The sequence below is a fragment of the Sphaeramia orbicularis genome, chromosome 14 (genome assembly GCF_902148855.1).
Source record: "Sphaeramia orbicularis chromosome 14, fSphaOr1.1, whole genome shotgun sequence".
NCBI lineage: Eukaryota > Metazoa > Chordata > Actinopteri > Kurtiformes > Apogonidae > Sphaeramia > Sphaeramia orbicularis.
Genome location: NC_043970.1, coordinates 19,440,387 through 19,456,669, shown reverse-complemented (window position 1 = coordinate 19,456,669; position 16,283 = coordinate 19,440,387). Strand labels below are relative to the sequence as shown.

At 35.6% G+C, this 16,283-nt stretch overlaps 2 protein-coding genes across 2 annotated transcripts; both read left to right on the top strand.

Annotated features, from left to right (window-relative positions):
- The first annotated feature begins 3,812 nt into the window (after positions 1–3,812).
- On the top strand, positions 3,813–7,903 carry LOC115433080 (cornifelin homolog B-like). The gene is made up of 4 exons (XM_030154292.1): positions 3,813–3,856; positions 4,774–4,877; positions 5,773–5,927; positions 7,044–7,903. The coding sequence occupies exons 2-4, from the start codon at positions 4,775–4,777 to the stop codon at positions 7,164–7,166; spliced, it is 381 nt and encodes a 126-aa protein (XP_030010152.1). The 5' UTR covers positions 3,813–3,856; position 4,774; the 3' UTR covers positions 7,167–7,903.
- A 606-nt stretch (positions 7,904–8,509) lies between these two features.
- nhp2 (NHP2 ribonucleoprotein homolog (yeast)) lies at positions 8,510–14,637 on the top strand. The gene is made up of 4 exons (XM_030154287.1): positions 8,510–8,787; positions 11,202–11,271; positions 11,362–11,467; positions 12,700–14,637. The coding sequence occupies exons 1-4, from the start codon at positions 8,622–8,624 to the stop codon at positions 12,823–12,825; spliced, it is 468 nt and encodes a 155-aa protein (XP_030010147.1). The 5' UTR covers positions 8,510–8,621; the 3' UTR covers positions 12,826–14,637.
- Positions 14,638–16,283: the final 1,646 nt, after the last annotated feature.

Genomic DNA, 16,283 nt, shown 5'->3' with positions numbered 1-16,283 from the left:
TTCCTGTGGTCTACATAAACTGTAAATGCTATGTTTGGGTCTGAATTCTTCATTAATTCAACTCCACAGGTCCATCTTCAACCCTGTTTCTGAGTAATGACACCAGAAAGGTGGTTTTGAGCGCTGGCCCTTTAAATCCAAATGAGCCACTTCACGCCCCACCCCCTCCAGGTTGTTGGCTGTGCTGCTCTGTCCTGTTCAGCAACAGAACATTTTAGGTAATTGACTCGAAGTTTGGATATATTTTCAGTATGGACTACAACCACTGCTACTGACAAACAATTATGTCGTACTCAGAGAAATGTTCATCAGAAGTCTTGACCCTATATGTGCAAATATCATGACATAACTAGTTATAGACGTAACGAATTAAGCAGGAATAAAAGAAATCCACTCGATTTTTGCTAAAGTGAATATAAAGTTAGCTTTGCAGCACCTGGAGGGTTCAAATTCAAACTTTATGAACTATTAGGGTCCAAATACACAAATGAATGTACCAAAGACTAATAAAAGTGGGTTTAGCAAAATATGACCTCTTTAATATAAGAAAATACTTAATTTTCACCAAAAAAAAGCATAAGTACAGGACAATGCTTCCTAAAGATATTTATATCCAAATCCATATTTAACGCAGGGTCAAATTTAATAAAAATCTAACATCAGATTGATTTTTAACTGAAACAAAAATCCACTTAAAAGCTTTTTTAAAATTTTTTCTTACTTTGTGACCCACTTGGATTGAGTCCATGACCCACTTTTGGGTCATGAGCCGCCCGTTGAGAAAGATGGATATAGACTACGCTTTGAAGATGATAATGTGCACTTAATATTGATGCTGTGTTGTCATTTAACTGTGTCATTTTTTGGTTGTAGTTTGTGATGCTGTTGTGTTATGATCTGGGGTTAAGGTAGTTGTAAGATTTTGCATGTAATCATTTTTTTTCTGTTCATCCATGATTTGTATCGAGTTAAACTGACCTGCAGTGTGTCACTAGAAGTCTGCATATGATCATTCAGGCTTATTTTATTATTTAGTTTTTCTAAATATGCAGTGAAATCACAAAGTAAGAATTAATAGAAGAGAAAAATAATAACATCAGTACATGAAGAGCAGGTAAACTCAGTCTTCCAGGACATAGACAGAACCCAAAACACAGACTTTAAAAGTATAAGTGAGGAAAAGGTTTTGAAAACTTGTTTGCAGAACCCTTTTAAAACTCATCTGAACATGTTCCTCCTACACCTTGTCCTGTTTTATGACATTTATGAGTGTTTCTCTGTTTTTCATGCTCTTTCCTGAAAATACTGAGATAAATATGAACTTATATTTGTTCTTGTTTAGGTTTTGTGCTTGACAACATATTCAGTATTGTGTTATACATTTGACATGAAGCTGTATTTTGGTCCAAACAGAACTTGCATTTGTCCATAAAGTACATGCAGATGGGATCATGTGGGTTTATCACATGTACCACAAAGGCTCAGGTGTTTGTTTCCTCATGTCAAGGACAATCGTTCTGCTCATTTGAGAGCCGAATACCATTAAACTGTTTCTGCCTGCTCCTGCATTGACTGATGAGTAATATTCCTTGTCTATTTCCTGCATACTGAGCAACTGTTGCTCTGTTCTTCCATACACACATAACAGGTCTTTCAGCTGAACATTTTTACTTCCTACTGTTTGGAATCTCACTGAACATGGCTTTGAGGCTTTGTTGGTCAGATCAGGGACAGATCATGATGAAACTTCATTAAAGCATTCAAAGAATCCTACGAATGTGATGTCACAACTCTGAGAGCATATTTCACTATTTGATTGTGGTTACTAACCTCAGTTTTTAGTGTAACTTTAGATTTGCAATGACACAAACATAAATCCACATCCTGGCAGGATAGCTTCATGGTCAAGGAAGTCATTGGAGTCCAGATTTTGATTTAACTCCACCGATAGACAAGACTCTTCCATTAGATAATTACAGCCGTGATTCATATGTTTCAGTTCTTTAACTGATGCAGTAGCTTCTCATTTCTCAAACAACCATCAGTTTAATAGATAACATAAAGACTGGACTATGTTTCAATGGGAAAAGGTCATGTGGTTTGATGAGTCCACACTGACCCTGTTCCAGAGTGATGGAAGGATTACCCATCATGCCTAGTGCCTACAGTACAAGCCTGTGGGGGCAGTGTTTTCATCTGGGGTTAATTCAGTTGTTCAGATCTAGGTTCAGCAAAGTTATGTATCCATAAAACAATCACAGTAAATGATGTTGGCGTTGTATAAACTTGTTGAAAGGTTGAATGCCACGGTGAACTGACCAAGGAGCTGGTTGTGGACTTCCGTCCCCATGACCCCCATCACCAGTGAATATCCAAGGAAGGGACACTGAGATGGTGACATCTTATAAGAATCTGGGTGTTCATCTGAACCATAAACTGGACTGGACTGACACCACCACTGCACTTTATAAAGCAGGTCAGAGCGGACTCCATCTGCTCAGGCAGCTGAGGTCCTTCAGGGTGCGGGGGGTGCTCCTCAAGACCTTTTATGACTCTGTTGTGGCCTCCACCATCTTCTACAGTGTGGTCTACTGGGGGAGCAGCATCACGGCAGCTGACAGGAAGAGGCTGGACAAACTGATAAAGAAGGCCAGCTCTGTCCTGGGATGTCCTCTGGAGCAGGTGGAGGAGGTGGGGGAGAGGAGGATGGCAGCCAAGCTGTCCTCCATGATGGACAAAGACCCCCACCCCCTCCAACACACACTCACTGCACTAAGCAGCACCATTACTGACAGGATGTTACATCTGAAGCGTGTGAAGGAGAGCTATCGCAGGGCTTTCCTTCCTGTAGTGGTCAGGCCCCACAACAAAAACTGCTCCAAATAATTCTGTGTAATAAACCAGGCAATAAACAGTGCAATAAACCGTATCACTGTCCAACCTGTGGCATGATCAGCATGTGCACAGCTGTAAATAGTAATACATAGCTTTTTTGATTTGTTTTTATTTTTGATTTTGCACTTCTTTTGCTCTTTTATGCTTTTGTGCTTTGCTGCTGTAAATCTGGAATTTCCCCTTGTGGAACTAATAAAGGCTAATCTTATCTTATCTCATCTTACCTTATCTTACCTTATCTTAGTTTATCTTAGCTTAGTTTAACATGTGCTGTTACCAAAGCTGATGAGCAAAATGCATCATCAGTCTGGTTGGATCTTTTCCACACCCACCCACCCACCCAGCAGTGGCCCCCAGACTACAGAATAGCAGCTGAAGACCTTGTTGCTTAAACAGGCTTTTAGTTAGGAGTGGGTTTTATGAAAACTTGTTTTTATCTCCTGTGTATGTAGCTGTGTCTTTGTCCATGTATCCTACCTCTGATTTTACTGTAAAGCACTTTGTGAATTCTTTCTGTGAAAAGTACGATATAAATAAACTTTACTTACATCAGTTTCATGTAGTGTCTTTTACATCATTATTGGAATGTTGCACTTTTTATGTTGCTTTGTGTCTTTTATGAATAATTTAAGAGCACTTTTAACCATCTTTCTTTGGCCTTCAAACTTTAAAAGCCATTCATAAGAAACAGTGATTAGACATTGATCATGATTATTAGCAATATCGCCTGTTATGAGCATTTTCATCATGAGAAACTTTTAGTTTCAGTTTTATTTTAAGGTAAAATAAAGGAAATGTTAACATTCCTAGACAGCATGAGGTCAAGTATACGCTCCGAGTAGTGGTGTCTGGCAGTAAACCTGTTTGTTGGACTAGTTGGACCTGTTCATCCGAAACCTTTTTCTATCTTTACTCTGCTCCAACCAGAGCAGCTGACTTAGTCTCTGTCAGACACACTCAGGTAAGATTATCATCTTCTCTTTTTACTTTATGATAAAAAGATAAATCTTTTCATCAAAAAGTTGACACATGATTTTATTGACTGATTTAATCAAAAAGCCTTTACATCTGTGACACAGCTCTGTTTGTACTGATGGAAACCTACGACCTGTTCATACAACAACAGGAAGCTTTAAAATCATTATTTTTACATTAACATTTAAGTCGCCGATAGAGGAGTACGGAAGGAAATGATGCGTTTATACAGGGTGGGGAAACAAAATTTACAATGAACATTTAGTTGTTTTTTCTCAGCAGGCACTACATCAGTTGTTTTGAAACTAAACATATATTGATGTCATAATCATACCTAACACTATTATCCATACCTTTTCAGAAACTTTTGCCCATATGAGTAAACAGGAAAGCAAACGTCAAAGAGTGTGTGATTTGCTGAATGCACTCGTCACACTAAAGGAGATTTCAAAAATAGTTGGAGTGTCCATAAAGACTGTTTATAATGTAAAGAAGAGAATGACTATGAGCAAAACTATTACAAGAAAGTCTGGAAGATACTATTAAAGAAGAATGGGAGAAGTTGTCACCCGAATATTTGAGGAACACTTGCGCAAGTTTCAGGAAGCGTGTGAAGGCAGTTATTGAGAAAGAAGGAGGACACATACAATAAAAACATTTTCTATTATGTAAATTTTCTTGTGGCAAATAAATTCTCATGACTTTCAATAATACACTGTCTTTCAATCCCTGCCTCAAACTATTGTAAATTTTGCTTCCTCACCCTGTATAGTAATTGAATTAAGGATGAATCTGTAGCAAAATCTAGTCTGGTATTTTATTTATCATTATCTGAACCTGAAAAAATAAAAAATCTAAGTATATGTTATGTGTTTATTGATTCTCCTCCTCCTCCTGGTTCAGGATGAACATGTCGATATCGGGTCCTCCTCGGAGTCTGGTGGTCTCCTCTTATGCAGGGGAGTGGGCCTCAGGGATCTGTGACTGCTGCACGGACATGAAGGACTGTACGTAACATTATTACAAGACTTTGTACAACTTAACACAAAATGAATGAATACAAATCTATAGTAAAATGACCTAACAAGAAACAATGTAAAAGACTGGACAAGAAAAAAAATAATGTAAAAATATGCAATAAGACAAAAGTCCTTAAAGAGTTTATGTCATCCTCATCTTTTTGAGGATGATATAAGAAAAAGTAATAGGATGAAAACAATGTCTGACACCAGTTTCAATAAAGTTATGATGTAATGTAAAATGCAAATAAAAACAAGATGAAATGATTTGTAAATCTCATAAATGCAGAGTTTATTCACAAACAGAAAATATATCTATAATTTAAACAGAGAAAATGTGCCGTAAAAAAAAAAAAAAAAAAACAACAGGTGATTTTGAATTTAATGGCAGCAAAAAGCCTTTAAAAAGTTGGAATGTGACAAAAGGCTGGAAAAGAAAGTTGTGCCAAAATGAAATATTTGGACCAACATTTTACAACTATTTAGACTGATAATAGATCAGTAACATAAAATAGAAAGAGCATCTCATATAGTCAGAGTCTCAGAGGTAACGGTGGGCAGAGGTTCACCAATCTGCAAAAGCTATGTCCACCAATTACGGAGCAATTTTCAAGTAATGTTCCTTAATGTAAAACTGTAAAGATGTTGAGTATCTCACACCATTTAATTCAATCAAAGGAAGTTTCAAGAATCTGAAAAATTCTCTCTGCACAAGCAAAATCTCGCTTCAGGCCCTCAGGAGGCACTGCATTAAAACTAGACATGATTCTGTCCCCACTTTGTAAGAATTTAGGTAATAAAATAAAATGCTGAGATTGTTTCAGGGTTTCAGGTTGTATTGCGTTCATTCTTGGTGCTGATGTTTTGTAGTTTTGTGTTCCAGGTTGTTTTGCGTTCTGGTGCTGTCCCTGCTTTGCCTGTTGGACCACTAAACGGTTCGGTCAGTGTCTCTGTCTCCCGTTGTTGGACATCTTTGGTTGCATCCCTCCTGTCACCATGTCCATGAGGGCATCCATGAGGCACCGCTACGGCATCAGCGTAGGGACACAATCCTTCACACTTCATCTTTATCTTGTTTTTTATTTCCCATTTAATCTCAATGTCAGGTCCCCTGTAGCCCCTGACTCAGATTTCAGAGGTGTCTTCTGATAGTCACTAGACATGGACAACATGGACAAAAATATTAGTATCAGTTGATCCTGATAAACATCGTGGTAAAAGTCAGTAATTCTATTAAAGGATTTTAAAGTGTAAGGGTTCCGGGTTGGTCCTGTGTGACAGTTGAGTTATTTGTGGTTTGGGAAGAATGAAACAGGATACATAAAATATGTATGCTAGGTTAACTCTCCTGTCGGTGACCTTGAATAAAGTCCTGACAAAAATCTGGAGGTGGTCTTCAGGCATCTTTAGTGGCAATCCACTGCTCCTTCTGGATGCACTAGGATGGGTCAAATGTAGAGGTTGAGTTTCTCTACAGGGAAAATAAGAGTGAATTTTACTTTTACAAGAAATTTATAACAATTAAAAAAAAAAAGGACATAAGATGAAAACAACATAAAGTTAACGTCACATAGAATTATGAATAATGTAAGTAATATGACAAAAATGGAAAAGATACAATAGGACAAAGATGATGTAAAATATGGAAAATGTAAAAAATGCAACACGAAAAAACAAGAAAATGTAACTGATGTAACCAGACAAAACAACTTAAAAGACATAAGATGAAAACAATGTAAAGACACTAAAAATGTCAAAGACGTAACAGTTAAAAAAAATAACATAAAAGATGCAAAAAGGGAAAACAAACAAAAAAAAAAAAGATAAAGAAGGGAAAAGTAATTAGATGAAATCAACCTAAAAGACTTAACAAGACAAAAAGAAAGTACTGAATATGACCAAAATATATATAAAAGATCTATTAAGTCTTACTAAAGTATTAATAAACAAGAATAGATTAATATGTAACAAGACAGAAGCAACATACATATATAATAACACAAAAACAATGTAAAAGATGAATAACATAAAAGCTTAGAAGTGGGTAATGATGTCAAAGATGTAAGAGAATGAAATAGTAAGGGTTTTGTGCAATGGCTGTGATTTCTCCAATGATTTATTTTATTTTTTATGTTTTTACTTTGTTCTTTTTAGGGCAATTTATGTAGAGACTGTGTTTGCTCCACCTTCTGCCTTCCTTGTGTTTGGTGTCAAATGTCCAGAGAGATGAAGAACAGGACACTTCCCATTGTCCTCGGGGACATCGTCCACCGCTGACTGAACTCACCGACAGATACTAATAATCAATGCCAATAATCTGTCTATTTATTTCAAATGTCTCCTTGTGTCCTGCATGTTTTAATGTCTGTTTGCACAAATTAGTCTATTATAAAGTATGTATTAATAGACTTTTTGTATGTAAATGTCTCAGTGTCTCACTATGGATTTAATATGTGTTTTTCTAAATAATATAAATTCTGTCTTTGCTGTTACTGTAACAAAAATAATACTTTCATACTGTGAAATCACACAAACCAATGTTTAATTTATTAATAAATATAATTGCCATCATTATTTAATCTGAGATTTATTCACTGTTGACGCTTAATATTGTATTATTTTATTTGTATTGTAAAAATAAACCAAGTTTCATTATCTTACTACTTTTCATTAGATGTATAGTTGTTATCTATGTATTGACTATGCTCCATTTATGTATTTTAATCGCATATAAAATGTCAATTCATTCAGATCATACAGTTCTGCGTCTGTGTGTCCATATGGTCATATATTTCCTGGATCTGCAAACACATCATTCTGTTTAACTTAAAGCTGTTGCTTTTGTTTGTAAAAAAAAAAAAAAAAAAAAAAAAATGGAAACAAAACTACAAAATACTTATTGTAAATATAAAGTGGAGTAAACTTCATTCAAATCTACAGCGGAATCTGATCTAAAGGCAAACAAAACCTTCTCAAATTTTAGGGTTTATCATTTAGAACATTCGTAGGTTGATAATGACACAAATTTGGCAAATTTTAGCAAAGTTGCTACAAGCTGAAGACTATGGGACTTAAATAACAGACTGTAGAAATCATATTGAAATCCCTGTTGTGTACAAATAATCACAATGAGATTTTGATATGAGTCACAGTGTTAGGAATGATCATTTTTTACACTTCATTTTTAGATTGAAATGACCTAAAATGATTTCAACATCCTTGATTGTTCATATCTTCATTGTAAATTTTTGCATTTCACAAATTCATCCCAGGGGCCGGATTGAACCGTTTGGCGGGCTGGATTTGGCCCCTGGGCCGTATGTTTGACACCTGTGGTCTAAATGAATATGTGTATTTGTGTTTGTCTGTGCAATAACTGTTTTGATATGTTTGAGCTGTGTTTATGTTTTGTTTCTGTTTTTATTCATGTCTATTTCTAACTACAGGACTCAAGGAAACGCATAAGAATTCCAGTGTACCTATAATGCAATGTATCTGTAATGGTAAATAAAGTCTATTCTGTTCTGTATGAGTGTATTTTAGCAAAAGTCGACATGCAGTTCCCCTCCTGGCCTTGGGGGGCGCTCGTCAATTCCTTTTTGCAGAACTCCAGACACATACAACCACGTGTGTCTTCGTCGCAGAGAGCGTGTCGTGAACGTGCACCGGAATTAACGCTGCAAACAACTTAACCACTCTGATATTTGTCTTTTATCACAAATCTGATCCAAAATGACGAAAGTGAAGAAGGAGAAAGTTTCAGCAGACGGAGAAGAAGCCGCAGCCGCCGGAGGGTCGGAGCGGTCATACCAGGACCTGATCGCATACCTCAACCCCATCGCGCAGCCCCTGGCCTCCAAAAAACTCAGCAAAAAGCTCTACAAATGCGTCAAAAAGGGTGAGAAAGGACTAGACACACAACAAGTCCTGTACTCAATCAGAAACCACTCTCTTTATTTACGTTTCATCGCAGGTTGTTGCGTTTTTGAGAAATTACCGAACTTGCTTTAGAAATCCACTGCTTTAACAAAAATTCAGTCCGTTCTTGGACTGAGAGACAAGTTTGTGAGATAAATTAAAACTCACACGGATCAGGTGGGTTCAGTGAAGAATTCGGCCTATATAATAGGTAAATAAATGTTTAGTTTTTGGAGTATTTGACCCGTAAATGCAGCTCATGGTATGTGCAAACATCTGAGATCAACAGTGAAAGTCTCGGGGCCGCACGTGTTTGTACCAGATGATTAAAGTAGATGGTTAAGGGTGATCTGACTTCACTGACAAAACCTGAATAATCAAAACTGAGCACAAATGTTTGATGGGTTGACTAACTAGTCTAGTTAGTTTCGTATCTTTAATAAATCAGACATAACACGGAGTATTATTACTTTTTTCTGATCAGTTCTGTATTTTACAAGTGTGTATTTGTGTTTGTCTGTGCAGTAACTGTTTTTCTATGTTTTAGCTGTGTTTATGTTGTGTTTCTGTTCATGTTCTTTTTCTTTGGATTCCCTGACTCAGGGAAACGCACAAGAATTCCAGTGTACCAATACTGTGATGTATCTGTGCAAATGAAGTCTATTCTATTCTATTTTCTAGTAGTTGTATTTGGATACCAGTGGGAAATGAAAAGTAACTTTGGTTTGACCAAGTGCAGGGTCCATCTGCTATATTTGTGAAAAGCTACACAATAATGACTGTTCTTCCAGTTGTGATCTTCGCTGTCCAATTTTATTTATATATACATATATATATATCGGCTAAAATTTGCTTAGAGGTCTTATTAATGTCTTTGTGCATAAGAAATCAATATAAGTCAATCCCCAAAGGAACTTTGTGTTGGTAAATGCAAGTTATGCAAATTTACAGGATTTCATTTATGTTGCAACATGTTGATGGTCATGTGAACTATGTTTTCAGGTCAAAAATGTCCAATTTCATCACAATTAATGCTATATTTTCATGTCACAAATGGCCAAGTTATATTTTAACTGAATTTACCTGAAAAACAAATATTCTATTCTTTTAGATTCCCCAATTTTTCTTACAAGATTATATACTACATACACATGTTTTATTTTTACAGGTTGCAATATGGAGTATGGTGCTGATCCATCCTGCTTATGTTACGCCAATACATACATTAAGAATGTCACACGTCACTTTTTAAATCAACAGTTTTCTAATAATAAGGATTTTTATAAAGAAATAACAATTCTATATTGTTATTTACTCTTTAGTATGATGATAAACTATACAATAAATAATTCTGATCCTAGTTTTTTGCACAGGGATCATTTGTGGAAACAGTGACATGGCTGCTGAGCATCAGTATGATGGGATCTGTAACAACCATGTTACATCCGTCCACTGCCACATTTTATGTTTTTGTTAAGCTGTTATTGTTTTAGATCCACAATACTAACATTTATAAATAAGAGAAGAATTAGCAATAGTAAGAATATAAATTTATTCCTAATAAAGTACTGGTACTGACCAGATCATCATGGGTAATGTCACGTCCGTCCACCAGCAAAAGTTTTCACATACACGTGCTATTCAAAATCCAATATTTCTGAAAATATAGCTTCCACTGTCAAATAATATCAGTAGTCTGTGCACAAATGTATTAGCATTATTTCAACACAGTTCTATGCATTTTTTACAACTTTTTTTTTTTTTTGACAAAAATGGCCACTCATTTGACCCCCTAAGTAAATTTTAGCCGATGTGCAATATAGTTTTGACTCTGACAGATAAAAATGCACCAGTGGAATTGATTTTAGTATATCATATAGAAGCAGACTGATTAATCAGCACTGATAAGAGTTTAAAAGCCATCAGCAGCTACCAGTGGATGCTGATATTTAATATTGGTCATCTATGCTGGAAATCCCAACTTTGAGGAAACATCACAGATCAAAACCACCCTGGAAAGCAACTTCATTAGATCTGGGACAACTCTTTCACTCAGTTTTGAGACTCTCTACTGTGCCTTGTTGGTAATTTTGCTAGGCATATGCTCAAAATGGTTTGGATTTTGCAGCAAATATATCCCAGTAATAACAAGGGAAACCATGAACGTGAATGTATCATGAGGTTTCAGACAGCTTCTATTCTGTGTTATGAGGCAGATCTGAAAATTCATTATGACTGGGCTGTAACAGGGAATGTCCTGTGTGTGAAGTCATGTCTTCTGCACATGCGGGTCACTTCAGAACCGTAGACTGTTTACACACAAGTCTGATGGCATTTTGGCTAAAAATTGGAATTGTCATCTTTCATCTAATTTAATTATGTTTGTGTTTTCAGCTGCCAAAGTGAAAAACATTCGCAGAGGAGTCAAAGAAGTGCAGAAGTTCATCAACAAAGGAGAGAAGGGGTGTGTGGACACTTCACTATATTTCTGTAAAACACCAATTTGTATTTAAGGTCATTGATATGAACTTGTGTGTGTATGTGGTCTGTGTAGGATTGTGGTTTTGGCCGGGGACACACTGCCCATCGAAGTCTACTGCCATCTGCCAGTCCTGTGTGAGGACAGAAACCTGCCCTACGCTTACATCCCCTCTAAAATGGTGAGTCTCAGGATCCAGACCCAAAGTTTCAGCCTGTGTAACTTCTCATCTCAGACGACACAACGCTTTTGTCTTTTACGATGTTCAGTGTGTCCGATGAGGCGACTGTGGAGTCGTAGACATATTAAACCAACAGCAAAATTAGTGTTTGAGTTGAAGAGTCTCAGTCGTCTGGTCATGAATTGAATCATGGATTTTCAGGGATCAGCTCTGTTTTGGAGGTGCTCATTGAAATTCTTGGCTAATACATATATGACATGTAAAATGACATTTTGGCCGGTAATTGGTGTTACTCTGTTTATTTAGTTTTTGTCATCAATTATTTCCTCTAACAATCAAATTTTCATTATAAATAGAAAACTAGTTACTATTCTTAAATGTTTCTGCCCCTTTCCAGATTACGTCTGAATGAACTGTGATGCAAACATACAAATTTATGAAAAAACCTTTAGTACAGCATGACAAATAAACATCTGCCGTTGCTGAGGAGACCTCTTATAAGCCTATACCAATATTGGCAGATGTCAGCAAATATCATATATTGATCTCTGTCCGCTATATTGGTGTGTCCGTCAGATCTGCTTAACCCTTAATGACCCAAACTGTTTTTGTGGCAACTTCCAAATTAATTTTCTTTTGCATTTTATATCATTTATCATATTATCCTCTCTATTTTGCTTTTTTAGTGGAAATTTGGTATTTTTTGTATTTTAATTTACTGACCATGTAGATGTTCATGGGAGCTCAGAGTAAATTACAAGGATATTAGATCAAAACAGAAAAACCTTGAGAAAAAGTGACTTTTCCTGCAAAAGATATTAACTGAACATGAAAACAGGTATCTACAACCATTGTCATTTATCAAACATACGTGGGTTTTACTGGTGAATCAATGTTGTAGAAGATGACAGTGTTTCTATGCTCACTACAAAGCCTCTGAACGTCCAAATGGGTCATATCTGGTGACCATGAAAAGATGAAAAACTGCACTTTACCTGATTTATTTGCAAGTATTGATAGAATTAGTATCAGCAAATACTGTTCAGGTCTTTAAGGGTTAAAGTTCTTCCTGGTCATGTTGGAAGTTTAAGTTTTGTTGGCGTTTAGCTGTAGAAGGAGAAGCCTCGTGTGTTCAGGGTTTATGAAAAGCTGTCGAAGCTGCTCTCAGGTTTAATTAAATAAAAGTCATGTTCAAGTCTTTAACATTAACATGTTTTGTGTTTTTTCTTCAGGATTTGGGCACGTCTGCTGGCACCAAAAGGCCGACCTGTGTGATCCTCATCAAACCCCATGAGGACTACCAGGAGGCCTACAATGAGTGTCTGGAGGAGGTGTCCTGTCTGCCCAAACCACTGTGAGGCTCTGCTTGGTCCACGCGGTAAAAGGAGCAGTCGGGCTTTCAGGAAGACCTCGACCCAGGTCCTGGTTCTGTAAAAGTCACTTTGTTTGAGAAAAGACTCCATAGTGTGAACACATGAAGATGATGCAGATTCAGACTGAACCAGCGTCACCTTTACAACCAGAGGAAAACTCCCCTTGGATCTGCAGAACCTGCCTGAGAATTTATATTTTTAAAAAATCCATTTAATCCAGTCCCACATTAATCCAGTGATAGTTACTGTTCTCCTGTGAGGATAAACAGCAGATCAGTTTAATATTGTTTCATGGACACAATTGTTTTCTGTTGAATGTACATTCACACAACTTGTTTTAAGACTGGGAATGGATTTTTTTTTTTTTTTAAGTATATGGGGTTGGTAGAGATTAAACTCATATTAAAAGGAGGAAAAATCTTATATTTGGAGAATAAGTTCATATTTTGAGGACAAAGTTGTTATTTTATCTGTATGAAATGTCTAAATGGAAACTAACACGTCATGTGTCAGATACAACAGTAAACCTATCAGCTCGGCAGCAAAACTGTTTTTTCCAAAGAGTATTAAACGTGATTTAATAAAAAAATAAAAAACAAAAAACATTGACTTCCCATAACTTTATTATTTTGTCAGAATATTACAAGTAAAACTGGGATATAAACCTTTATTGTGATTTAATGTTCCGTTGAATCAAAATAAGTTAAAATGAACAAAACATGACCCAAATAATAAAAAAAAAAAAACAGGAATACATGTGTCACTCAAGACCTAAAATCAACCCTTAAAATGGAAGAAATGACATGTTTGACATGATAATTATAGATATTTAGAGACATATCACTTTTTATTATGAAAACTGAAAATTTCTTTCAGAGAATTCCTCTGGAGATTTTCTTGCTCAATTCACAATTCAACCTGTGAATTATGCGTAAGTAATGAAAACCTACTTTTGATTGTTCAACCTTGAGTTCCAACCAAAATAAACTGTAGATTGTCCATAAGATTGAAAAAAAAATCACAGTTGGTTTTCATTGTCCATCTCTAACAAAACCAAATGCAAATTCTTATTTTTTATGATTTTATTCCTCAGAATCAGTCATTTTTCTCTTACTGGATTTTTTTTCTCAGTGTGGTTCTTTTATTTCATTTAAGGGAAAAATGTCCATGAATCAGTTTAAAATTCTCCGACAACTGAGTCATCTTGTACAGAATCTGCTCTTAAAATTGGTTTATTCAGCTTTCAGTGACATCATAAGGCACAGCGAACCCGAGCTGAACACACTGAAACTCAGGTTAAAAGTCAGAACGAATGTCAGACAAATTTTACTTGTACTTAGTAGAATGTGATAAGATGTTCCTGACGCTTCATGGTGTTGAGTTAAAGTCTGGATGTGATTGGATCAGATGTTTATACAAGTGTCATTAACTGCATGTAAAGGGTTAAATTTAAGCAGAAGATTAAATTTGATACGGTTTAATATTTTGAGTTCAGAGGGGATTCAACTTACTCCATGTTAACACAAAAAAGATCTGAGTCCATGTTCATGATGTTCAGCTGAAAGTGAAAACACTGAAAATAAGAACTTCAGGTTTAAGATCTCCTGTGTAAGACAACAGTCTGTTTAATGAAATGATCATTTTTCCTTTTCCCGAGTTGAGCTGAAGAGTCTGAACGTGTTTTCTCTTCTCTTTAATATATTTATAAAAGCTGCTCACTCTCAGCTTGTGTTTGTTGTGTGTTGAATTATGCATTGTATAACTTTTCTTCTTTTATAATTAAAAAGTCAAAACTGATTTTTTGTCTCAATTAGGATCCATTTACTGTGTATATATAGTTAGTTGCAGGTGTAAATGTGATTCAGTTTTTTTTTTTTTATAGCTGACAACTTAATACATGCATCAGCTTTGCTAAAATATGTTTTGTATTTTTATATCTACCACTTTTTTTTTTTTTTTTTTTTTTTTACATCTCACCAGCTGAATAGGCTTGTGATGGCACTGTGCCTGGCATTATCTTCATGAGCAACTTCTTCAAATACCCACTCCAACGAAACTACCAATTGTATTCATTTCAAGTTGAAATGATGTCTGAAAAGTTTGCTTACAGTTTTGAGATTTTTTTTGTTTTATGAATTTTTTAAAATATTAAAAATTTGCCCTTACATAAAATAGGCCATATTCTAATGGTTTATAGCACGAAAATGGTTAGAGATATTAATATAGTTACTATTGAGCACTGATAGGAAGTCATACATCGACTTTTAATTAGGTGAGTTCTCCTACAGTGATAATATTACCCACTTCTATTGAGAGATTGATCGCCTGCATCAAGACCACAGGACTCTAGAACCTGACAAAATCACAAATTCAACTTACTGATTCTTGATAAACATGCCAGTGAGATACACAGACATTGATCCTAATTTTTTTTGTATACACTCAGTATTGTGCTGCTACTGGAACATTAATTTTCTGAGGGCTCTGCCCAAGGGATCAGTAAACTTCTATCTAATCAAATATATGACATGAAGTATGACGTCTACTTAAAGTAGCAGCTCTGAGGTGAAAATGTCACATGATGTTAAATGCCTGTTTCCTCACCTCCTCCCTCCTCAAGTCCTTTCCTTGACTCCTCTGCTCCATCTGTAGCTGGAGGGTGGAGTCCAAGTGGAGTCAGCATGAGAACTGAGAAAAGGGAAATGAAGTGGAGTTCACAAACAAACCTGCAATAATCACTTATGACCAGTAGGAACTGCCAAAGAGTTCAACAGAGAAATCTAAGAGACTGTTACTTTAAAGCTGCAGAATAACATGAACTTTGTTCAGAAGATGAAACATATGAAGAAGCAGAGGAGTTAAAAAATGCAGAAAGTATTAATTTCTATATCTATATTTCTGTATTATTCAAAACTGACAGATTCTATACATTTTTAGTATTTGAAAGCTTTTCAATGGTGTTAATGTGTGTGATAGTGTTGCATTGTGATGTTTTAGCCACGAGGGGGCAGCACTGTGACATAAACTCAGTTTTTCTGTCACTACTAGCTGTTCTTGTTAGGTAGGCACCTCAGTTGAAAGATTTTCTTTTAGTTTGCAAACACATTATACAGGTAAACCCTTTATTTTATGCCATAAAGTTCTTTATTTTTTTATTTGAATAGTTGAATAGTGCACAATTTGGTTAGTGTACTTGTAGATAGATAGATAGATAGATAGATAGATAGATAGATAGATAGATAGATAGATAGATAGATAGATAGATAGATAGATAGATAGATAGATAGATAGACAGATAGACAATACATATACATATACTTTTTTTTTATTAAATAATATTAATGTTCAAAGATGTGATAATCTTAAAGTAAAAGTTTTAGTCTTACACACAATATATACTTAATTTATCTGAACATCTTATCCTCATTCCTATGGAACATAAA